General features: G+C 41.5%; 1 protein-coding gene across 1 annotated transcript in view; it reads left to right on the top strand.

The window, feature by feature from the left end:
• The window catches only part of PTPRN2 (protein tyrosine phosphatase receptor type N2), a 1552619-nt gene that overhangs the window by 1486422 nt on the left and 39282 nt on the right, over positions 1 to 26915 (top strand). The window contains exons 15-17 of the mRNA XM_044294005.1: positions 4008 to 4155; positions 6046 to 6119; positions 23496 to 23573. Of these exons, the coding sequence (XP_044149940.1) occupies positions 4008 to 4155; positions 6046 to 6119; positions 23496 to 23573 (300 nt within the window). The remainder of the gene's footprint in view (positions 1 to 4007; positions 4156 to 6045; positions 6120 to 23495; positions 23574 to 26915) is intronic.

Below are 26915 nucleotides of genomic sequence, written 5' to 3'. Positions count from 1 at the left end.
TCAAAAGAAAAAGCCACGCAAAAAACTATGTGTGAAGTAAACCATATGCCGTATTTTTATGCCACTCATTTAAATTCATTTTGATATGATAAAAAAACGATTGCAGCCAGATGATCGGTCTGTAATCACTGCGCATACAGGCCACCCATATCTAATAATGCAAATGATGAACACTGATGTAAATGCAATGAAAAAAATAATAATGCAAGAGCAGATGAAACCTTATTAAAACCACTGTCACATATTCGGATGTCATGTATTTGAGATTCATATCACGTGGCTGCCGCGAATACAGTGATAATGGATTGCCATGCGCACCACCATATAATGAAACTGATGTAAGCCAGATGTCCACATTACAAAAAAAAATATGCATAAAGCGCTAAGGCCTCGTCCACATTTTCATGTCAGTGGTAAGTCCGTGAAAAAAAAGCGTACGTGTTTCATCCGTGAAGCTGTCCGTGAAGGATCTGTGGTTGGTCCGTGTCTGTTTTTACCATCCGTAATCTATTGACGTTGCTCAGCTGAAAATTAATTTCCAAAGAATCTCCTATTAGTCTTCAGTAAAAACCAGACACAACACGGATGTGTGTCAGTGATTTTCACGGACCCAGAGACTTCTATAGGCGTGCTTGGTCCGCATCACGGATCAAAGTAGTGCATGTCCCCGTGATTTCTTTACTGACCCAAGGTCAGTAAAAAAAATACTGAAATGTGAACAGACACATTTAAATCAATGGTGACTTGTGCTGGCCGCAGAAAATGCGTTCAGCACACGTCAGTGAAAAACGGAAATGTGGACAAGGCCTAAGGCAGCAATCAGCAACCTCCAACACTCCATCCGAAACTCCCAGAATCCTCCTTTCACTTCTATGGGAGTTAAAAGATCAGCCCAATAGGTGTGCATGCTGGGAGTTGTAGTTTCACAGCAGCTGGAGAGCCGAAGGTTGCTGATCCCTGCTCTAAGTAATGTCTAATATTGGCCCTATTTTTGCCCTAGAAACGCTGAATTTTGTGCTTTTAGGGTGCTGCCACACAATTTGAGAAAACCAAAAATGCCAGGAAACTTAGAACACCCTAATACCCCTGTTCACACAGGATTTTTTTTTGCCAGTGGAATTTGGCGCGGTTTATAGCCGCGACTGTGCCAAAAAAAGATACGTCCTTTATTCAGTGGGGCTAAATAGCAAGTTGGGTCCAGCCATTCACATTGAGAAACCAAACCAAAACTGCAAGTACGGGTGGATTTTGCCCTTTCAGATTCCGCCATGTGATCAGAGGCTTAAGAGGAAAAATACACTATGGCCTAGAACCTCACACAGGAGTAAATACAGTGCGAGTTCTGTTCTTTACCTGTGCCCGGTATCGACGGAGCAGAAAGCGCGTAATTAGTCATGACCGAATTTCTTAAACATTCTATCCGATGTAGATTCAGCAGAATTGGTCAGGCTATTTATTTTGGGTCTTATGAATTCTATCCGAATCGAAAGGTGCTCCAATTGCCCTGAAAAGTTGTGGACAACGTTCTGGGTTCTCCTGGGACTGTATGCAACTCATTTCAAGCCAGCATTAGTAATCTTAAAGTGACAGCGACATATATGGCTATGGGTATCTTTCCTGTCTTCTGATCGGAAAAACGACTGATGTCATTTTGAGAAATTTTTCCATATCGAATGGCCAAAAATTTTGATTTTGGATTTGACTTGAATTTTGGGATAATTTGGGTCAAATTTGATTCATTTTGACACAATTTACTAATCTCTGGACTTAATACTACACTGTGTTCAGTTTAAAAATATATAAAAAATTGAATTTAATATAAATGTAGGTAATGTTCAAATAAATATATATAAAATTTATGGCAAAATAAATAAATAACTGGGCCATTCGGGACTGTCATTGTGCATTAAAGTGGGGCTATCTCACTTCGGCAAGTGGCATTTATCATATAGAAAAGGTTAATACAAGGCTCTTACTAATGTATTGTTATTATCCATATTGTCTCCTTTGCTGGCTGGATTAATTTTTTCCATCACATTATACACTGCTCGTTTCCATGGTTATGACCACCCTGCAATCCATCAGCGGTGGTCGTGCCGGCCTCCCTGGTGGCCAGGACCATGGGAGTGCACGTAGGCTGATGCACTTTCCTATAATGTGCAAGCACGACCACAGCTGCTGGATTTCAGCTTGGTCTTATCCATGGAAACGAGCAGTGTGTGATGTGATGGAAAAATGAATCCAGCCAGCAAAGGAAGCAATATGGACAATCACAATACATTAGTAAGTGCCTTGTATTAACTTTCTCTACATGATAAATGCCTATTTGTAGAAGTGAGACCACACTTTTAAGTCCACAAACAAACCTTGACCACAGTGGTAATGGATGAAAAAAAGGTACAAATGACATATAATAAACCCATACATATTAATCGATCATCTCCAAAATATTGATAACACAGATTTTATTTTATTTTTTATGTATTTCATTTAAAAAAATACCAAAACTGTAAAGGTTTTTAGAACTGGTCTCCCTTTAACCATGTCGGTGACGCCCGGCAGAATCTGTCTCATACGCTATTTGTGACTGCACTCACCCAGACAGTGCCAACTCTGGTAACAGTCATCAGTATTCAGCATGTCTAAGAACGTAATTGAAACGTAATTAAAATCAGTACTGTAAGTGGCATTTGAGGGTACTATGAATTTATTTACCAATCAAATATTCTAATTAGGCATCATCTCGTCTTTCAGTTAAAAGAAAGGGCACAGCACTCGACTTCCACCGGGGCCGTGTCATGCTGTGGACACAAATTATCAAACAGCAGGTTCCATGGCGAGATACAAAGGATGCCAACTGGCATTTACCCTTCATCACAATATATCATGCCCCCTAGGCATTTTCAGAGTATTTTGTGACTGATAGTGCACTCAATGAGTCTTACATTTTAAAAATGGTGATTTTTTTTTTTTACATAATTAAAGAAATCAACTTATATTGGCAATTGTTCTATTAAGATGCTTTTTGAAAAATGCCATGTTGTTTCTAGCATTTTTTTTCTGTATTGAAATATAAAACACATTACAAACAATGCTTTTTTGTATGTTTCATTTTTTTTGGCCTTTGTTCATGGCCATGTTCCAAATGCAATGAATAGAAGACACCTAAAAACTATTGTAAAAAATGCTGTTTTTAAAAATGGTGTTTAAAAAAAAGAAAATAATGGAGTGTGAAGAAAGCCAAATACTGTATATTGTTACATACTCTTATTATAAATTTGCAATTTTACAAGAGAGAGTCAGGATAAATAATTTGGAGTCTTTTATTAGTATGTTGTTACGGCTCTATATCTTCCGAGCACTGATTTTTCATTCTCTCAGACACTTGAGGGCTCATGCAAATGGCTGTTGCCGTTACCATTTTTGCGGTCTGCATATTGTGGATCCATAAAACATGGATACTGACCATGTGCCGTCCTGCCATCTATAGAACTGTCCTATCCTTGTCCGTAAAAAGGATAAGAAGAGGACAAGTTCTATTTTTTTGCGGGGCCGCCGGATGGACATACGGATGTGGGCGGCACACAGTGTGCTGTCCGCATCTTTTGCGGCCCCATTGAAAAGAATGGGTCTGCATCCGACCCCCAAAAAATGCAGATCGGATATGGACAAAAACCGGTTGATTGCCTGTCCTGAGGATAAGCCATCAATAGTAAAATTCTGGAATAACCCTTTAAACTGTTAGGAGGATTTTCCCTTCTGTATGATGCTCTTTGAACCCCTCGGGGTCTACTCTGTATATAACACCGTGAATTTGTTTTGGTCAGAGGGTTCACTTTAATAAAGCTCCTAATTTCAGCTTCACAAAACTGGTACATAATTGTATACAGAGGAGACCTGGGGAAACAGGTGCAGATTTTAAAACAGAATTTTTAATTGAAAACTTTTTAATAATGAAAACATTTTTTAACTTCAAATCTTTTTTTTTTGTTTTTGTTTTACTCTAGTCTTATATGGAAGATCACTTGAAGAATAAGAATCGTCTGGAAAAAGAGTGGGAGGCCTTATGTGCATATCAAGCAGACCTTACTGCAACAAGCATTGCGCTGAAGGAGGAGAATGCTGCGAAGAACCGATCTCTCTCAGTGGTCACATGTGGGTATCAATATTAAAGACACTTTATGATTCCAGTTCAAGAAAAAAAAAATAACATTAACTGGAGAAAAAATAGAAGACTTTCATGGTGACTTTTCATCTTTTTAGTTGCAGATCCATTAAAGAGGTTGTCTCATCACAGACAGTGGGGGCATATTGCTAGAAGAACGGAGAATATATCGAGGACGGAGCCCCGAAAGTGTTAGGAGGGCGCACTGCGCATGAGCAGCCACCCTCCATTCATTTTCTATAGGCTCCGCCGAAAATAGCTGATCGCTGGCTCAGCTATTTCCATCAGGCCCATAGAAGTCAATGGGAGCAATGGCCGATCATTCACTTCTATGGGGAGCGCGCTTGGTGGTGGCCGGATCGTGGTCCTCCAGCCACCACTCTCCCCGCTCCATTCTTGATATAGTTGCAGGTCCCAGTGGTCGGACCCGCACCCGCACCTATAAGACAATGGGAGCATATCCTAGCATTATGCCCCCATTGCCTGTGATGAGACAACCCCTTTAACGCTAGGTCGGGGCCGCATACAGATTTTTGATTGTCACACAGGATCCTGAACTGCCCCACAAGTATTTGCTTTAGAGCATAGCATAGATTAAAGGGGTATTCCAGTTATATTAAATAATTCCCTATCCACAGGAAAGTGGATAACTATTAGGTCAATGGGGATCCTTTCACTGGGACCCCCACTGATCATGGGACCCTGTACCCTGTGGAGATCTCAAAGTTAATGGACCTGCGGCTTAACCTCTCCATTTATCTCTATAGGAGTTCCAGAGGTAGCCAAGCGATGTACTTGGCTATCGCTAGAACACCAATAGAAATTTATGGAGTTACCCAGCGCATGCGCTACCTGCTGCTCTGTTCATATTGATGGGCTCCTACGGGGTATGGGACCCCTGTTTTCGTGATTGATGGAGTCTCAGCATTAAGACCCTCACCAATATAATAGTTTTCCTATATCCTGTGGATAGGGGATAACTTAATATAACCAGAATACCCCTTAGAACTTTTCAACATCATTATAGAGCGTATACATGTATTAGATTTATATAGTTTATATCTATATGTGAACCAGCTGTTCTCAAACTACAACTCCCAGAATCCACCTTTCACTTCTATGGGAGTTACAAAAACATCCAAGTATGTGTGCATGCTGGGAGTTGTAGTTTCATGGCAGCTGGAGTGCCAAAGGTTGCTTTTCCCGCTCAGTTGACTTACTTTTATTACTTGGACTATTACTTCCACTAAAAGGATATAGAATTAACAAAAAAATGTCAGCTGACCAGAAGTGATGATGTCATGTCCATTGTTCATGTGACCGCTCAGCCTATCCCTCGCCTCATCGATCACGTGCTGTTCATGCACACATGTATATACCCTAAGCCCCCTCCACCGGAATACATATACAGATTGTATCATCGCAAGTAGCAGCCGAAACACTCTAGCAGAGACCATACGAAATCAGAATCCTTTCTACCCATAGTTGGAATTCGAGATGAGCGAATTTGATATTTTGAAATTCCTTTGCGATTCATTTACTGGTAAAAGCAGAATTGCGTTATGGATTCCGTTACCACAGACCATAACTCAATTCTATGACAGAATACGGGACGGATCCGTTATGCAGCCCATAGACTTCCATTATGACGGAATGCCTCTAAAGGCATTCCGTTAAGCACTCCATCATAGAATTGCGTTATGGTCCGTGGTAAGGAATCAATTATGCAATTCTGATTTTAACAGTAAACGAATCGCAATTGAATTTCATAGGCGGAAATTCGCTCATCTCTAGTTATAATGTTCGAAGGAACGGAAGGCACAGGCTAAATGGACCCCACATGACAGGACCTACTAATAGTATTCTTTTTGTCCGAACAGATGACCACAACAGAATAATTCTGAAGGGCGATAATAGCCACGACCACTCTGACTACATCAATGCCAGTCCCATAGTGAGTATTTGCCTGTCTGCTTTTTATCTTATATTTCATTCACTTCATTGATACATTCAGACTTATCGACCAGGCATCTTTTTGCTCACGTACGAGATGTATAGCAAGCTGAAAGTGCCTCTGTTTTGACCTGGTTATGGACGGTAGCTTAGAGATGGATTTTGAGTCTTTGACTACAGGATTGTCACCTATAGGGGGCAGCAGGGAAACAGTTTTCTTCCTTTTGCAGAAAAGCTATTTTGCATATGGTTTCCTAAGGAAGCATTGCCCTAAACAATTCCTACCAACTGCATCTCCGTAAGAAAGTCAGTAGCATTTGTCATATTGATGAAAGATGCCCTCCATGTGTCCGCCAAAGAGAAAATGTAAAAAATGAAAATCATAAAAAAAAAATATATTTAGTACATGACAATCTCTTTCTAACAAAGCTAGAACCAGCCCTGTACCTCACATGGATCCAGAGATCTCCCCATTCATTGCTCTGCTCGTTAGCGCAGCATGTAGCGCGTCAGTCTCGTAATCTGAAGGTCGTTAGTTCGATCCTTAGTATTCAGTATATTGGGCAGACTAGATGGGCCAAATGGTTCTTATCTGCCGACACATTCTATGTTTCTATGCTAGATTTATATCAAGCTGACAGCTCAAGGGGAGTGCCTTTTCTGCAGCAGCTCAGGGGGCGTGTCCATGCTCTGCCTATCACAGCTCAGGGGGCGTGCCCATGCTCTGCCTATCACAGCTCAGGGGTCGTGTCCATGCTCTCCCTATCACAGCTCAGGAGGCAGATGAAGGATGAAACTGAACATGTGCGACCATCTCAGTGAGCAGGTCAAAGAAATAAGAAAAAGAACAAACAGCAGGTGGCGCTATACAGATACATTTTATTGAATAACTCAGTGGCTATGCTAAAATTCTAATTACATGCAATTACAAAAGTATTTAGATCGAGTAGCTGGTTTTAAAACTGTAGAATATGTTTCGTGGGACAAGCCCTTTAAATGTCTATAGGGTAACCTAGTAGTGAAGTACAAGAGGAAACCTTACCTTTCCATTTGTCATGAATGTTTTAAGCTATGTTCACATCGTCAACAGATAAATCTGTACTGTCTGTTTTGGCAGAGGAACAGACTACTGGAGTTATCGTATCCAGCATAGCCCTATTAACTATAAACGGATCCAATGGTGATCTGATGAGTTTCCAGGCATAAATGCTGGCCTTCTGCTGGACAAATACTGCTGCATTTATACTCCCCAGATCACCGCTGGATCCTATTATAGTTCTTGGGGATCTGTCGGTGTCCCACTATGTCCCACAGTAACTCCAGTAGTCTGTACCTCTACCAGAACAGACTGCTGGAGGTGAACGTGGCTTTAGAACTATACGATTTTCCAATTTGAGGTTTCATATGCTGGCTGTACATTAAGTTCTCTAAAAATGATAATGGATGCTGCTAAGAGGTCAGGCCGCACAAATCTGCTACTGCTCCCAAGTCCACTCTATAGATGAGAACAGGTCCTTTCTCCAAACCATTTTTCTCAGGATCATTCATTAGATAAACCCCTTGGACCACCCACAGATTTAATGCCATTGTGCTTTACTCAGCAATGAAAGCCATAAGTCTAGCTACAGCTGTTACTTTGAAGTCTCAAAGAACGTAATAAAGAAATTCCAGTAGTTGAAGCAAATCTGGTATTGTTGAATACAGCAGGCCATTTATATTCAGAATGCAAATAGTTGCCGAATACACTCCATTCTTTTGGATAATACTTCACCTCACAGATTGGCTTTCTTAACTGTGTCTTCGAGAATGACATTTCAAAGATTAGTCCACCCCGTCCGTCTTACTGAAATTTGCCATGAACCCTTCAAGAAATTCCTCTTTTCTCTCTCACTGTAACTCTAGCTACATAAGCTTTGCATGAAGATGTAAAAGAATTACTACTGCAGTATATCATTATATCATGCTCTATGAGATCTGCCTACATCATTGTGTCCAAACCATGGTTTTCTGGATCTTTGAGGTTTCTTGGTGCATGTTCAGATGTTTCCTCAGCAAGGGTCATCACTTTTAAAGTAGAAATGGTAAAATGATTTCTGCCTGTACATAGATGCTTGGCATGTTGACTGGAAAACGCCAACATGTCTTAGAGTTATAAAATGTGCTACCCTTCCTTATTAGTACATAGTATGGTCTGAGAATGTGAGTAGGGGCTTCCCCAAAAGTGAACTTTTTTTTTAATGGTTCAAAAAAGGTTAGAAATCACTGGCCAACACTATAAGAAATGTTTAGTGAGATAGCACCACCCAGCATCCGTGTGATGGCTATATCAATATGCCTTTTCACCACTCATTTATAGAAGGCCTCATCTTGATTGTTTTATGAGGGCCTCTGGTAAACTTCCAACAAAAATAGTTTTTTTGCACCTCTTTCAATGACATGTGAGTAACAGTGGTTGGTAATGCAATCAAAACTGTTTGACTCTGAACATCTCTCTTAAAATATTGTCCCGTGGAAAATATTCTAGATTTTTTAGTCAACTTAGTCATTCAATAAAAGTAATCTGTATAGCGCCACATTCTCTTTGCTCTTTTCCTTATTTCTCTGTCCACCTCAGTAGCATTGTTAGGTGGACACACATGCTCAGTTCCATCCTTGAGCTGCCACCCGCTGTATCTACTGTTACCACCTGTGAGAGTTATTTGAAGAGAGCTGTAGCAGAAAGGACATGCCCCTTAAGCTGTTCACAAAAGATATCACAGCAACATGTCCAGTGTGACTTTTATTGGGGACCATAGTGCACACACAAGTACGACGTTTCGGCTACTTAGTAGCCTTTCTCAAGTATTGAGAAAGGCTACTGTGTAGCCGAAACGTCGTACTTGTGTGTGCACTATGGTCCCCAATAAAAGTCACACTGGACATGCTGCTGTGATATCTTTTGTGAACCATTCATGTCTATGGGACGGCGTTGGATTGGCTGTTCCTCCACGACTGGTGCTTTCCAGAGAGGCTAGAAGGTCCATATTGTGCTGCTCTACAACTTACTGTTATCAATGCCCCTTGAGCTGTCAGCTTGAAATAAATCTGTTTGGAGCAACCAGAAAATATAAATGGAGGGAGCGCTGAATCCTTTTGAGGTACGGGGCTGGTTCTAGCTTTACTAAAAGGAAATTGTCATGTACTATATGATGTCTGATTTTCCTATGTTAATCAATGGATAATCTCTTTAAAAGGCCATTCCCTTCTTAAGGCATGGCATATCGCTAGGTTATTGCATCAGTTGAGGTCCTGACTAGTGATGAGCGGCAGGGGTCATATTCGAATTCGCGATATTTCGCGAATATTTTTTAGAATATTCGTCGAAAATTCGAAAATTCGCGATTTTTTTTCTTGAAAAAAATCGGCAAGGTAATGATTGTGTAATATGCGAATTTTCGTAATTCGAATTTTTGGATTCGAAATTTTTATTGCGAATTTTTCAACAACTATTAGACAAAGAAGATTATAGCACTATATTAGCTAAATTGCTCTATATTCGATTTTTTGAATATTCGCTATATTGCTATAACAGTTTTTTCGAATATTCGTAATATAGCAATATAGCGAATATTCGAAAAAAAACGAATATAGAGCAATTTAGCTAATATAGTGCTATAATCTTTTTTTTATAGTTGTAATTTTTTTTCCAATCTGAACTTCAGATGAGAAAAAAATTACAACTATTAGACAAAAAAGATTGTAGCACTATATTAGCTAAATTGCTCTATATTCGTTTTTTTCGAATATTCGCTATATTGCTATAACTTCGTTTTTTCGAATATTTGTAATATTCTAAAACAAGAATATATAGCAATATAGCGAATATTCGAAAAAACGAATATAGAGCAATTTAGCTAATATAGTGCTATAATCTTCTTGGTCTAAGTTGAAAAATTCGCAATAAAAATTCGAATCCGAAAATTCGAATTACGAAAATTTGCATATAACACAATCATTACCTTGCTGATTTTTTCAAGAAAAAAAAATCGTGCATTTTCGAATATGACCCCTATATTGCAGCCTTCTTATTGGCCCACAAGCTAGAAGCAGGAAGGGATCATGTGAACTGATTTAAAAAAAATAATAATAATAATCGGAAAGAAAAAAAAAAAAAGGGAAAAAAAAAAAAAAATTGGAAAAATTAGAATATTCGAAATTGCGAATATATATAACTATATTCGAAAAATTCGCGAATTTTCGAAGTACCTATATTCGCGATAAAAATTCGAAATTCGAATATTCGTGATCAACACTAGTCCTGACCTCTGAGTTTTCCACCGATCCTAAGAACGAGGCAACCAAAGTGGTAGGGCCCCTTTGGGACTTTCCCTGGACACTGGCACCCCCAACAGGGAAAGAATCAAAAGATTTGCAGCATTATGGCCCCCTCATTCTCAGGATGGGTGGGCGTCTCAGAGATCTGACCGACAATACTTACAATATGATGGCAAATCCTAACAATATGAGATGACAATGCCCTTTTACTGCTAGATGGAAAAAGTCACTTGCACCTCAATTAATGGACTTAGACATCAATGAGGTGTATTTTAAGTGGAGTTTCTCTTTAATAGCAATTTTTTAAATTTGCAATGAAATTACGTCAGGCATCTGATTAAAGATATCACCTTCAATATTCCTTGTCTTAGTGAAACAGTGAAGTGTGAAATGGTTACTGCTTTCATTTAAGCTGCATAATGCCAAAGTAATTCTACACTGTGTTGTTGGGGGGGGGGGGGGGGGGGGTGCGGATGCTTATTTTCTAAAATAATTACTTTGTGAGAAGGCATTTTAATTGCAGATTCACCACCGTAACTTAATGTCACATTTCAAGTTATTTGCAGTGAGCTGATGTAGATGGGGAGTTGTTGCTATTAGAATCCTGACATTATAGTGTTATATTGCACTCCTGTAACTGTGACTAGCCTGATGTACGATGCACAGACGTTCTCCTTCTACTATTCCAGCACCGCAAGGATGACATTTATTTGTGTGTTAATCAGAGCACTTAATGGATTAAACGAGCAGCCCTATTTCATTCACTTCCACATAAAGAACTATTGATGAGCATCTTATTGAATGGCCATTGATTCCCAAATTGATTTTACTTTACTGTGCTTCTAGGAAACCACTTGAGTCACACATTTATCGCTGATTTATACTCCTCTGGGTTTTTATAAACCCAATTTACCTTTATTTATTGTGGCTGTGGGTGATCGCTTCATAAATGGGTGTTAAATACATTTTGCTCATTAATATAGAATTTTCAGTATTTCACGGATGAACTTTCATAGCTCTATCTCTCCTCATACACTTTTGCTTTAAAGGGGTTTTCTCACTTCAGCAAATGGCATTTATCATGTAGAGAAAGGTAATACAAGGCCCTTACTAATGTATTGTGATTGTCCATATTGTCTCCTTTGCTGCCTGGATTCATTTTTCCATCACATTATACACTGCTCGGTTCTAGTACCTCTCAGGTGGCATCTCCTCTGATGTAGATGTTCTCTGACATCTTCTCCATTTGGCCATGATGACTTATTCTACCCACCTCTTTTTCTCTCTGCAGAGATTGCCACCCAGACAACTTAGGTTCCTCACTTTTCCATCATCCTCCTCACCCCGGTGTCCCAACAGCGTTATCCTGCTGCTACCCCAATACTGTTTCCCCTGTGCTCCCAAAAGTCCCATAATACCCCCACTATGCCCCAAATAGTGATAATGCTCCCCAAGAGTGCCCCCTTCGTAGTAGTGCCATCCAGTGTGCTCAATAATAATGTCCACCATAGTTCCCCCAGTAGAAATTAAGCCTCCTATAGTGCCCCCATAGTAATAAAGCCCCTCTGTAGTGCGCCCAGTATTAATAAAGCCCCCTCGCATTGAGCCCAGTAATAAGGCCCTTATAGAGTCCTCAGTAGTATTAAGACCCCTATACAGTGCCCTCAGTAGTAATAAGACTCCCCTGTAGTGCTCCCATTGCTTAAAATGCCTTTTATAGTGCCCCCAGTAGTTAAAATGCCCCAGTACTTCCCCCAATAGTTAAAATGCCCCTATAGTTTCTCCTTGTCATGCCTCTGTAGTTATAATCACCCCTATAGCTCTCCAGTAGTTATACAGCCCCTGACCCCTATTGCTCCCCAAGTCATACAGTCCAGACACCCTATAAAGCCCCAGTAGCTATACTTACCCTGACCTCAGTAGCTCCCAAGTAGTCATACAGACCCTGATCCCTATAGCGCTCCAGAAATTATACAGCCCCTGACCCCTATGGTGTCCCAGTAGTTATACAGCTTCTGACACCTATAGCGCCCCAGTAGTCATACAGACCCTGATTCCTATAGTGCTCCAGTAGTTATACAGCCTCTGACCCCGTCTAAAACCCCAGTAGTTATACAGCCCCTGACCCCGTCTAAAACCCCAGTAGTTATACAGCCCCTGACCCCGTCTAAAACCTCAGTAGTTATACAGCCCCTGACCCCGTCTAAAACCCCAGTAGTTATACAGCCCCTGACCCCGTGTAAAACCCCAGTAGTTATACAGCCTCTCACCCCGTGTAAAACTCCAGTAGTTATACAGCCCCTGACCCCATGTAAAACTCCAGTAGTTATACAGCCCCTGACCCCATGTAAAACGCCAGTAGTTATACAGCCCCTGACCCCGTGTAAAACCCCAGTAGTTATACAGCCCCTGACCCCATGTAAAACTCCAGTAGTTATACAGCCCCTGACCCCATGTAAAACTCCAGTAGTTATACAGCCCCTGACCCCATGTAAAACTCCAGTAGTTATACAGCCCCTGACCCCATGTAAAACCCCAAAAGTTATACAGCCCCTGACCCCATGTAAAACTCCAGTAGTTACACAGCCCCTGACCCTGTGTAGAACCCCAGTAATTATACAGCCCCTGACCCTTTTAGCACCCCAGTAGTTATACAGCCCCTGACCCTGTGTAGAACCCCAGTAATTATACAGCCCCTGACCCTTTTAGCACCCCAGTAGTAGTCAGCCAATAGTAGAAGCCATAGGGACAAATCATCTGCAATGGCAGGCCATAAGTCTCTTCCTGCCTGCATCCTAGCGAGGGTGGTTACAATGATGTCATGGTGCAGCGTTCCCATTATTGGCTTCAGGCCTAGTGGCCTGTGGCCTGTTAGAGTGGGGCAGAGAGACTTTGGCTCCTGTGTCCCGCTACACACAGTATTCAACTGTAATGCCATCTAGAGGACGGTTAGTCTCCGGACCTTGGTCTCAGATGTTTCTGGCCTAGCAATGTCCCTGATGAAAGGCTATTCACATATATGCAGGTGAGCCAGCAGATTGTATCCCTACTCCTACTGAGCATTCAAAGGGATGTCTGGAGAAAACAAGAAATATCGTCTCCCGCACGGTTTGTTAGTTTGCAGCATTTTCTGAATGTTCCAGAAACAACCAGTCTTGTAGAAATCTGGCAGAGAGCACAGGGGTTAATCTCCTACTGATATCTTCCATTTTCATCTGGAGACTTGCTGAAGGACAGGGCTTATAAATAAAAGGGAGCAGGGTTTAAAATGCAGACGGGGGAGGGGGGTCTACTTCAGCCAGTTGTCTTACAACTAGACACAGAGGAGGAGGGGAGACATGGCTGACCCCTTGGGACACATTGAGAAGATTTCTTTATATATTTTTTCAGTTTTAATGGTAACATGAGCTAAAATTGGACCTAGGTAAAGGAAGAGATGAAAGGAGGAAGTGCTGAGATATTTTTGAGCATTTTCTATGATTCTTTGATCCCATTAAGTGCAAGAAAATTCAAATTTAAGAGGTTATCCCAGTCCTGTGCCTCACTTGGATCCCAATAGCTCCCCATTAATTGCTCTGATTTATTTCAGGCTGGCAGCTCATGGGGTGTTTCCTTTTTGCTGTAGTTCTCTCCCTATCACAGCTCAGTGGGAGTGTCCTTTCTCAGGGTGTGTATCCTTTCTGCTGCAGCTCTCTCCCTGTAACAGTAGAAACGCTTAGTGGAAGCTGAAGGATGGAAATGAGCAGGTTTATCCACCTTTTGTGGTCCGCAAAAAACGGATCTGCAAAAAATACGGATGACATCCGTGTGCATTCCGTATTTTGCGGATTGGAACAGCTGACCCCTGATAGAACAGTATTATCCTTGTCCGTAATGCGGACAATAATAGGACATGTTCTAATTTTTAGCGGAACGGAAATACGGAAATGGAATGCACATGGAGTACCTTCCTTTTTTTTTGCAGACCCATTGAAATGAATGGTTCCATATACGGTCTGCAAAAAAAAGGGATGGAAATGGAATGAAAATACGTTAGTGTGCAAGATTTTATAAAGGTAGACAGAGAAATAAGGAAAATTTGGTTTTCTAACCGTAAGGAACTATTCAGTCTCCTCATTTTGCTAGCTAAGCTAGAAGACGGTTAAGCGCCCTGACTTCTTGTATGATAACATTGCTGCTAAGTTACCTTTTTGAGAATAGATGGTCATATTTTGGGTCTTTGTGTTCTCAGAGAACATATTTATCTCTTTAGACCAAGCCTCGAGAATAGGGAACCTAGGTCTACATGAGTTATTGTTGGTGTTGCTTGAGGGAACCATAGCTTTATGCAAAATGAAAGGCAATCAATGGCTTATTCATTTTCGTGTTACTAGTTGGTTACCCATGAGTAGGTCATAAATTAGATTCTTCTTTATTTTCATGGAAAATACCTCATACATCAAAAATGGCAGCAGGTCAGAGTAAATTGATTGCCTAAAGGTATAACATATGTTTATAGATCTGACCCTTGTGTTTTTCAACTTTCAAATATGGATTCATAATGAATGATATTTTATTACTTGCCTGGGTCATTCATTTCTCCTGCCAGGTTGTTTTCTGCCAGGGTTTTTCTGCTAACCTAGATGACATTTATGGGGTATTCCTGGAATGGCATCTTATCACCTATCCAATAAAATTCATTTATCCGGTGCCAGTAAAAGGGATGAAGCTTTGTGCCTTCCAGCTGATGCATTTCATACCCAGGGCTCGTATCCATTTCCTATAAGTAACAGCCTGGCTTTAAATATATTTGATAAAAGTGAAGTTTTACTCCTGTAACTGGTGCTGGATATAAAAACTTTACTGAATGTTGTCTTATGCTAATAGAAATGAGTGAATTGAATGACCCCAAAAAACATTGATACCCAGTGGAGGCAGACCAGGCGGTTGGTATGAGGCCTGCCAGGTTGGGGTTACAGTTCAGCTCCTCACTATTTCAGAGGCCACTTTCAGCTCATCTATAAGTAGACCTAGACTTGTCATTCTGACATGAAGGAAGATGTGCCTCCAGCATTCTGAGGGTGCTTGAGGACAACCCTGTATAACCTTTAAGTTTTTACTCCCAGATTGTCTTGCTTGGGTCTTGAACCAAGGACTTGCCATACAGGGGGCAGAAACCTTACCAGTTAAGCCACATGCCTAACGTCCCATGCATAACGTACTGATATCTGAACAGATACATATCTATATATGCCAGAACACTAAGTTTTTTAAAGGTTAACGTCAAAAGTTTAATTATGTTTAGTAATTACAAAAAATCTATGGTTCAAAATAAATTGCAATAAACACATTTTTGTATATAAATTATATATATATAGGGCATTTGGAAAGTCTTCAGACTAGAGATGAGTGAACAGGACAAAATTCATTTTGTTTGAAGTTGAAAATTTGGTCCGGGCACAAATCAATTCATCCCGAGCCAGAAAGAGTGAGAGAACCTAGTACAGCAATATATGTTTCTCAATAATATATGAGTTGCCTAAGTGGTACTCTTTTTCAATATAGAGAGCCCATGGTACGCCGAGTATGTGTGCTTAGTTTTGTAGACCCTACAATGCGAAGTAGCCGAGTATGTGTGCGCAGTATTGTAGTCCAGGTGATGTGCCTGGTACGTCGAGTACATGTGCACAGTATTATAGGCTAGGTGATGCCCCTCTGGGTTGCTGGGAAAGATATTCAAATTAGTCTTCCTAAACCTATCTGACATGGCAGATGTTAGACATGATAATTTGCATATGTTTTACACAGAAATCAAGAGGAGCATTTTCTAGCCTACAATAGTTATCACGTGTATCAACTGGTCTCCATAATAGAAATAGCACCCACCCAGAGGTTCCAATTAAGGCCTTACACCTAGAAATGTGGTTCTCATCAGTTTTTTTTTTTCTAATTAAGGGCTTTTGTCCTGAAAAACTACTTGCAGATGTGAGGTTGACTTAGCTATTTTTCTTGCTTTGATACATAAGCATGTTTAAAAGGCAGGAAGGCATTTCTGCCAATTTTGTGTGTAAAAATAATGCAGTACTCATATGCTGCTGTGTTTTTCTTACTGTTTCCCTACTTTGCCTGAAACTAATCACAAAAAAATGCAGGTTTGACCTGTAGAACCAGTTTGCTCATCCTTACTTCAGAACTTTTCCCTTTTTTCACATTGTGTTATGATTGGGCCCTTGTGCTAATTTTTTTTTTTTAAGTTATTTTTTTTACCATATTTCCGTCCCAGCTGCTGAACAACACTCCCACAGTATGATTTTGCCACCACCATGCTTCACTGTAGGGATAGTATTGGGTAGTGCCTGGATTCTTCAGTGCTCACTGGATTCCTCACTGATTACTGCAGTGATGGTTGACATTCTGGAAGTTTCCTCCCTGTGCGCATAGGATCTGTGGAGTTCAGGATTCTTGGTCACCTCTCTTACCAAGGCACTTCCTACCAATTACTTGGTTTCATGGAGCAGACAGATTGAGGAAGAGTCCTGGTTGTTCCAAATGCCTTCCATTTAAACATTTTGGAGACTACTGTTCTCTTGAGAACTTTCATTGCCGCAGAACATTTTTGTACCCTTCTACAGATCTGTACACAATTCAGCCTCTGAGCTCTACAGGCAGTTCCTTTCTTCTCATGGCTTGGTATTTGCTCTGATATGCATTGTCAGCTGTGAGACTCTATATAGACAGGGTTATGTGTTTCCAAATCATGTCCAGTCCAGTAAACTGAATTTACCAAAGGTTGACTCCAATGAAGGTGTAGAAACATCTCAAAGATAATCAATAGAAAGAGGAGGCCCCCAGAGCTACATTTCAAGTGTCATAGCAAAGGGTCTGAATACTTATGTGCATTAAAAAATGTAGTTTATTCTTTGCAGACTTTCTAAAATTCAGTTTTCATTTTTTATTAAGGGGGATTGAGTGCAGATTAATGGGGGAAACTTTTTTATTTTATTTAAATTTTTAGCATAACACTATAACATAACAAAATGTGGAAAAAGTAAAATGGGCAGATTTATTGTAGCCCAGTGGCATACATCGGGCTATGATAGCCAGGCCCACTGCAGGATGCTGCACCTGATTTATGATGTCGCGTGTGTCTCATCATAAATTAGGCACAGCATCCGCCAGTCTGTGTGCCTGAACTGAAAACTGCATCAGAGCACACACGCACCGCCCTCACCACGCCCCCTATATGGCAAAGTGGTGAGGCCGGCAGAGAACTGGCATTTGCAAAAAAAAATTATAATAATTGCCATATCTTTATGATACGCCAATGCACGCCTTTATGCGCGGTATTGTTAATATTCAGGGGGACAGTTTTCAGTGAATAAGTATTATCACTTGAAAAACATACCGCCATATTGCTCAAAACAAGACATGCTGTGCTGTACATACATTTTCTGAATACACACATTCAGGTTTTTTTTTGTACAAAGTACATATAAGGAACATATGTTTCCTCGTAGAAATGGCATTATGCTGTCATTTAAATGATATAAATGTAAAGAGCGGCTGTGTTAGGTAGAGAGACAGCCATTCGTGGTCTGCTAGACAGAAGCAGAGAGAATCAATGCTGATTTGAGCACCGCTGTCAGGGAGCTCAGCTATCTGTTACATCAGAAACAGGCCATTCGTCGCCTTTTAGCGGTAATCAGCTACTGTCAGAAAACCGCTTTTTGGAACGTGGCAAACATAATGATGAAGAACAAGGAAATATGCCATCTGCTTACGAGAACTAAATATAATTACAGCTAAGCTATGCACATTGTGTAGGATGTGACACAATAGAAGTTCACCTATTGCCTACTAACTTGGAAGTGGAGATGGATGAGCGGATTTTTCAGGTTTAAAGGGTTTATACTCGAAAAGATAATGATGACTTGGGGCTCGTTCACACGACCGTGTGAAGCCCGTGCCGTGCTGTGAACTGCAAATTGCGGTCCGCAATGCACGGGCACCGTCCATGTGGCAGGTGCATGGGGATCGCAGACCCATTCACTTGAATGGGTCCGCAGTCCTTCCGTTCCGCAAAAAGATAGAGCAAGTTCTTCCGTAGTGTTCCGTTCTTCAGTTCCGCATCTCCGGATCTGTGATGCGGAATGGGCACGGAACGGTGCCCATGTATTTTGGATCCGCAAATGCGGTCCGCAATACGGCAACGGGCATCACACGTTATCGCCCTTATCCTCAGTATCGGTCATCATATCAGCAGGGGGCACCCCACTGATCAGCTGTTTCAGAGAGCTACTGCCCTCACCGAAGGTCTGGTGAGTGATCCCAGGCTCCCGGCAGCTTTCCAAGGACAGCGCTGTACATCGTACACTGGCAATGCTTGGTATTGCAGCTCAGCCCCATTGACTTGAATGGGGCTGAGCTTTAGGCCTCTTTCACACTTGCGTTGTCCGGATCCGGCGTATACTCCACTTGCCGGAATTACACGCCGGAGCCGGAAAAACGCAAGTGTACTGAAAGCATTTGAAGACGGATCCGTCTTCAAAATGCTTTCAGTGTTACTATGGCAGCCAGGACGCTATTAAAGTCCTGGTTGCCATAGTAGGAGCGGGGAGCGGGGGAGCGGTATACTTACAGTCCGCGCGGCTCCCGGGGCGCTCCAGAGTGACAGTCAGAGCGCCCCATGCGCATGGATGACGTGCCATGCGATCACGTGATCCATGCACTTGGGGCGCCCTGACGTCACTCTGAAGCGCCCCGGGAGCCGCACGGACGGTAAGTATGCTGCTCCCCCGCTCCCCACTACACTTTACCATGGCTGCCAGGACTTTAGCGTCCCGGCAGCCATGGTAACCATTCAGAAAAAGCTAAACGTCGTATCCGGCAATGCGCCGAAACGACATTTAGCTTAAGGCCGGATCCGGATCAATGCCTTTCAATGGGCATTCATTCCGGATCCGGCCTTGCGGCAAGTCTTCAGGATTTTTGGCCGGAGCAAAAAGCGCAGCATGCTGCGGTATTTTCTCTGGCCAAAAAACGTTCCGGTCCGGAACTGAAGACATCCTGATGCATCCTGAACGGATTTCACTCCATTCAGAATGCATTAGGATAAAACTGATCAGGATTCTTCCGGCATAGAGCCCCGACGACGGAACTCTATGCCGGAAGAAAAGAACGCAGATGTGAAAGAGCCCTTAATTTGGCCATGTGACCAATGTACAGTGATGTCACTGGCGCAGGAAAAGGCTGCGGAGCTCAAGGCTTCTTCTAACAGCTGATAGGCGGGGTTCCCGGGTGTTACACCCTGGCAGAACTAATACTGATGACCTATCCAGAGGATAAGTCATAAATATCTTTTCCTGAATAACCCCTTTAAGATTCACAGTTTCCAAAACCAGGGACACACACAGAAATCATGGGTTCCCATTGCAGTAAAAGACACATGAAAATTAGCATTAAAAAGCACCTAAAGGACTCTCGGACTGTGAGAAGCAAGATACTCTGATGAAAGCAAGTTTGAACTTTCTGGCTCAATTCTAAGAGTCATGTCTGCAGGAAACCAGGCATTTCTCAACACCTGTCCAATACCATCCCTACTGTGAAGCCTGGTGGGGATGTTTTTCAGCAGCTGGGACAGGGGGACTGGCCAGGGTTGAGGGAAAGTACTGAGATATTCTTAATGAAAACCTTATCCAGAGTGTTCTGGACCTCATACTGTCTTCCTTTGTTGTCAATAATAGCTCTATAAATTCCTATGCAATGAGCTCCCCCTGGTGGTGGCTGAAGGCAGCCATTATTGTAATATATTATCTGAGATTTAGCAATGTATTTATGCCAGTTGTCCAGTGTAAATAGGTTGGTAAATATGGTTGAACTTTATTAAAATTTCTTCTGCTTAATATATTTTTTTTTTAAATCATCAGAAATATGAAGTGGGGCAGGGGGCTTACTAAGTTTTGATGAGACCCTATGAGATCTGTGAACATCCCTGTTTCTACCGACCATCCAACCAGCATCTGGACTGTATGGTAATACAGAGGTAGACCCATGATTATGACTTTTTGATATAATATGGGGACTCTTTTTATAAACAGCCATTTTCGACTGAAGTCAGGCTGTCTGTAGTGCTCTATGATGGGGGTACTGAAAGGACAACCAAGGAACATCCACACAAACATGAAGAGATCACACAAATTCCATACAGATGCTGCCTTTCAGGAGCGTAGCTATAGGGGGTGCAGAGGCAGCAGTCGCTACTGAGGGGGCAAAGACCATTGTGCCACATAGGAAGACACTGGTATTATAGAAAGTGCATGCTGGTCAGGTTACACCTATGGCTGGAGAGAAGGGGGTTAGGTCAAGGATTTGGCTTGGGGAGGGGTGTGATGTTTCAATTTTTGCCTCCAGCAGCATGAAGGCTATGTGCTTCCCTGCCCATGGCCACAAAGCATTGAGGGAAGTGGGGCCCAAGGTGAACTCTTGCACCCAGGCCCATGAGCCTTTAGCTACGCCCCTGTAGTGTCCTTTGGTCATATTAGACCACCAGGACTACAAGGACAACAGTGCTGATCACTGAGCCTCCACACTCACTGGGATAACTATTTTGCCCTCAGAGGCATTTACACAAACATGTGTAGCTTAGATGTAAGGCCAGTTTCATATAATACAGCCTTGACGTATGACATATGTCCATAGCAGTGAATGGATGAAGTGTCCATATAACAGCCATAATACCCAGACCTGAGCTTAGCATAGGGTCCATGATGATCTAGAAGCACACGGGGTGCCAGCTTGGCAGCTGTAATACAAATGTTGAAATGCCGCTGCATTACCGCCATCTAACTCTGTAATCATAGATCTACACTACGGCGGCACCACCCAAGCCATGTTAATACATGTACTTTTGCTTGCACGTTGCCGTGCTTGGCAGCCGTATTTTCTTTGACGGAGCAGTTCCAGATAATTATCCTAAAGCTGCTTTTAAGGCAAACTGCAGCCCGTGAACAGGAACACGCAGAGACTAGAGATGAGTGAATCGAATCCCACTAAGTGGAAGTCGATCCGAATTTCAGGATAAATACATTCGATTTGCCTAGAAGCCGAATTTGCTCGTGCTTCGTGTCAGCCAATCGATTTAACCTGAAATAGTGTTTAAAAAAAAATAATTCAAACCTACCTCCTCCATTTGCTCGCGACGGGCCACCAACCTCCATCTTGCTTGAAGATCTCGTCCGAAATCCTGTGGGGCGAGAGATTACATCATCATGATGACCTATTCTTGCACCGCAAAGGATTTTGGCAGAGATCTTCAAGCAAGTTAGCGGTGGCCGTCCTGTCGTGAGCAAATGGAGGTGGTAAGTTTAATGAAATTTTTTTTATTGTTAATTTTACACTCAGATGCCGCGATCATGTATGAATGCAGCATCTGAGGGGTACAATGACGGGGGCGGCGCTATCGCAGCTCCCTGTCACTGCACCCGCTACTAATTCGTCACGAAGCTAAATTTTTTGGTGAAATTCTGGGAATTAGCCGAACTTTAAAAGAAATTCGCTCATCTCTAGCAGAGACCCTTTATTCATTGGAGGCGAAATAGTGTTTTTAGTGTGTTTATTTTTTTTGTAAGTCAAAATACTAGTGACAATGGGATGTAAATGTACAGTATGAAACCTATAAGCTGCACTTATTCCTGGATAGAGAGACATCAGTCTTGTGATTTTCCATAACATTATTCTGTTTCTTTATACATTGCAGCTCATGGTCGACTATATAGCAGTCCAGTATATCATTTCAATTACAGAATAAATCAAGAATGTTCTTCCAAGCAGCAAAAACGTATTACCTGATAGGTTACAAATTGAATTCTCCAGGAAACTTGAAAGCGCTGTTGAGGCAATGCCAGCTTGTGTATTTCATTCGCTATACAAGTATATATGAACTAGAGATATTTTTCTAGATCTGGGAAGTTTATTGACAGTAAATATAAAAATTTGCAAAGGAGAAAAAATTAGATTTTTTATTCTAAGTCCACGCTTCTCAAAAATAAAAATCACTGTATTATGTTATTTTCAACCAATTATTGGAGATGAGAGAATGATCAGTGGAGAGCAAAAATATAGCAATTAATAAACTAGACTCAACTATACAACCCAACCTCAGGACAGGAGTGTCTGATGTATGTCTCCCTCCTCCTACTCTCTCATCTTCTCTACTTAAAAAAACTGAAAGGTGATATGAGTCTCGAAGCCCCCCTTGGTAATATTGTAGTGCTTGTGGATAGAGAATTCCAGGGCAGTTTCTTATAAGGAAGAGCTCTGATCAATCTGAGCTTGAGGGGTTCAGCAGTTGAAAGGACTTCAAATGGACATCTTTCAGCGCAAACACGACCGAGACGTTTGTGTCAAAAAACATCTTTATTATTTAACATCCCTATGACAACGCATTTCAGAGTGTAGATACGCCTTTTTAAGTCTGTGGGAATCAGTCCAAGGTTGCGTCCAGATGTTGTGAAGCTCCAGCTTCTCGGCTGTCAAACAACTGAACTTGGTACCAATCTGAGCTTGGGACCAGAACAGAAACCATACAGTCACTCTTAAGATAGCCATAAACATTTGATTGATTATAAGCCAAATCTGCCAATTTCCGAGTGATCAGCTGTCCATCTTATCTGTAAGGCAGTCTCCTAACTCTCGTTAATGGTAGATGCTGGATTTCAAGGTGCTCGATGCTTTAGTTCTCAGGGAGATAAGCCACCAGAGGTTTATGGCAGTGGTTTATTCCCCTCTTCCTATTCAGATCACATGCGGATTCTGCACATGTATGGATAGTGGTGGCAAGCCCGAAGAGATATCTGTGAGCTATCTACAGTGTATGTCCGGCCTTAGACAGAAATATACAACCTTATTCCCTAAATGATAGATAGCACTTATGCTGACACCACGGAAGATCAGCTATGATTCCCCTAGTTCATACACAGAAGATTTTCAGTACTGTTTCTCTGTATCTGATAAATTCTATGTCATGAATTCATTCTTAATTTTATTTTCCATCATGTTAGTTAATGTATCAATTCTTCTTTTGCAGATGGACCATGACCCCAGAAACCCGGCTTATATTGCAACTCAAGGACCACTCCCATCAACTGTGGCTGATTTCTGGCAGGTACAGAAATAATAATTATTCAAATTATTTTATAATTCAGTTTTTTTTCCATTGTGGAATTAGCATTTTTGTATAAAGAGCAGACACAAGCATTATTGGAGCATTTTGAATAGAGATGAGCAAATTGCTCAAAATTCTGTTCAGGTTCGATTCTGCCAAATTGGTCGACAGATTTGATTCAGGTCTGAATGGATTTTGCCCAAATTAAAGTGTTCAATTGGCCTGGAAATTTGTGCATGGCACTCTGAGGTCTCCGAACCTTTCACAGTTTTATTTCTTTTTTCTTTTTTTCTTCTCTCTTCTCTCTCTGTCACTCTCTACTAAAATGTATCGGATTCAAATCACCAAAAATATGAATTCAGATGCAACTCAAAATTTGGGTCAAATTTTATTGGTTTAGAATGGATTCACTTGTGTCTAATTTTGAAACATGTCCTTATCAAAGATACAATTAAAGCAGTAGACCTGTTTGCACAACTCATGGAAATTGTAGGTCCCAAGTTTTCATGGTACTGTACAATCTCCATCATGCTTTGCGGAGGTGTAACAAACCTCCCATAGTCCTTTACTGGTTCCTACTGTTCCACAACAGTGACTTCATCAAGGTACAATGTTTTTTTTCCGATTAGTTTCTATATGAATCTGATTGTGGGGATCCTGGGGAAAGTAACACCATAATATATGGCACTATATGGCGCACCATAGCTCCAAAGTACAAAGCTGTAGGAACCCTATTTAACGTTGTGCTACAGTGCCTCCTGTTGCTACAGGTAAAATGACTTGCTCTTTGATTTCTAATGACATGTATGGTTTCCAATGTGCTCTAAAAGTTACATTTTACCTTGAATCTATTTTCCAGCTGTTCATTGACCTTTATTGTTGAAATAAACCTTCTAGATTGCAGTGGATTGACAGAAATTGATTGTACTGCTCTGTATAGACTTCTGAAATCTTTTTTTGTCATGTTGCTAGCAGTTATTACTTCCCCCCAGAGGTGGTCTATAAGCCTTTACAAGCATTAGGTTGTCTGCGGATCCTGCCAAAAAATGACAGCATCTTCCCATATCAATGTCTAGGAATTGCATCAGGGGTCCTGCATTTCAGTTCAAAGACTGAATATATTCTACTATTTCATAAGTAAAATCATATGACCCATAAAATGCAACACAGAGTAAATTAATATTTAAATATAGAAATCTATAAATGATGTGTTACTGGTGTCTCCCTTTAAGTGTTTTTGCTGGAAGCCCTCCAGCCTTCGCACAACAGCAGAAAGGGAATAATAAAAGACAACTGACGGCGGGATATGTGGATGCTTGTAGCTGTTGTATTACTTCACATGTTTGTAACTTATTGCAGGATATTGAGGTTGATTTGGCAGTTATTTAGTTGGACTTTATAAGGGGAGACAACCGAAGAACTATAGACTTTTCTCAAAGTCTCATGAATAATATACAGAAATACCACAATGTAGTTGCCGATAGTTTACAATAATTCGCAGGTTTACCCAGGGCTCCCTCCACATGGTACTGTTGTACAGTATATCAAGCAAGGCATTGGGTCTCACATTCCCTCTAATAATAGTTTATGTAACCCTGCTCAATACATAAGAACCATACCATAAAATACATTTCAGATTTTTATATTTCTGGTTCCTAGAGAACTAGAATTAAATATTTAGTTCTCAGTACGGAATCCCTTTGATGCAACACAGAGCTGCTTACCAACGCATTTCAGTCCAGCTCACAAGGAGAAGCTGTTCTAAGTTGATATTCATCACCCTAATTGTTGGCATTAAAGTGGTTTTCCAAGATGTTTTTACTGATCACCTATTGTCTGGATAGGTCATCGGTATCTGATCTACGGGGGGTCCGACACCCAGGACCTCCTCTGATCAGCTGTTTGAGAAGGCACCGGCGCTCGCAGTAGTGCTGCGGTCTTCTCCCTGCTCACCAGGCACAGATCCATCCATTTGATAGCAGCTGTGCATAGTATTGCATCTCAACCCCATTCACTTCAATGGGGCTGAGATGCACCTAGGCCATGCAACCGATGAACGTGACATCACATGGCCAAGGGAAAGCTGCAAGCGCTGGTGCTTCTCCAACAGCTGATCAGCGGGGGGTCCCAGGTTCCGGACCCCCACTGATCAGATACTGGTGACCTTTCCTAAGGATAGATCATCAGTAAAAATATTTTGAAAATCCCATTTAATACCATTATCTGCCAACACAAATAAGCAAAGGGCTAAAAAGAATAATTATAAAGCAGCTACTAATAACCCATTGCAGAGCGGGAATACTGTTCTGTTCATAGAAGTGGAGCGATCAGCTGTCATTGTTTGTTTGCCTTATTTAGATGAAGTAGTTATTGTTGCATTCAGTCAGTTTCATGTAAATCTTGACATTTAAAGGGATTCTGTCACCAGGATTAACGATATAGCGATATTTATATGTGCCCATTAGTCTTCATGCAGTGTTTAAAAGTATCCCACTGTTACAGCTCTGTGTTTGTTAGATTCGTATAAAAACCGATCTTATTGATATGTAAATCACCTGTCAGGAGCCCAAGGGGTTCTCCCATGATCTCCTGGAGCCCAGTCGCTCCCATCGATCCGGAACCCAGAACCGCCTACCACTTAATTTATTCACTGCACTATCCCTGACGTCAGTTCTTCTCAGTGCCATAATCTCACGCAGAGGGAGCCGGCGCATGCGCAGTTGACTCGTTGAAGCCGGTGCCAGTAGTCTGCACAGGCGCAGACTGCAGTGTCCACTGTGCAGTCAATAAATTAAGTGGTAGGCGGTGCTGGGCTCCGGATCGATGGGCGCGGCTGGGCTCCAACATATCGTGGGACAACCCCTTGGGCTCCTGACAGAGGTGATTTACATATCAATGAGATCGGTTTTTATAAGAATCTAACACACACAGAGCAGTAACAGTGGGATCATTTTAAACACTGCATGGAGACTAATGGGCACATATAAATATCGCTATAGCGTTAATCCTGGTGACGGAATCCCTTTAAGGCCTCTTTACACTGCCTGATATTCAAGCAGATTATCGGAAAACACTCATTAATCGGCCCATTCTAACGCTCGTTCATTGGGTAATAGATCGTTGGTGTGGTCACCTAAATTATGGTTTGTGGGAAGCAGATCATGATGTCTAATCACGTTCTGCTGCTCATGGGGGTGAGCGATGGTATTAATGATCAGTCCCCCCATACTGTGGAGGAGATTGCTGCATGTAAATGTCTCCTTCACTGATGAGCAAGTGATTGTGGAGAAAGAAGGCTTCCTTCATGACAATCGTCTGCTCCATCGAGCAGTGTAAAGGGGC

The sequence above is a fragment of the Bufo gargarizans genome, chromosome 5 (assembly GCF_014858855.1).
Source record: "Bufo gargarizans isolate SCDJY-AF-19 chromosome 5, ASM1485885v1, whole genome shotgun sequence".
NCBI lineage: Eukaryota > Metazoa > Chordata > Amphibia > Anura > Bufonidae > Bufo > Bufo gargarizans.
The sequence above is the reverse complement of the archived record's forward strand: the minus strand, read 5'-3'. Positions and strand labels throughout refer to the sequence as shown.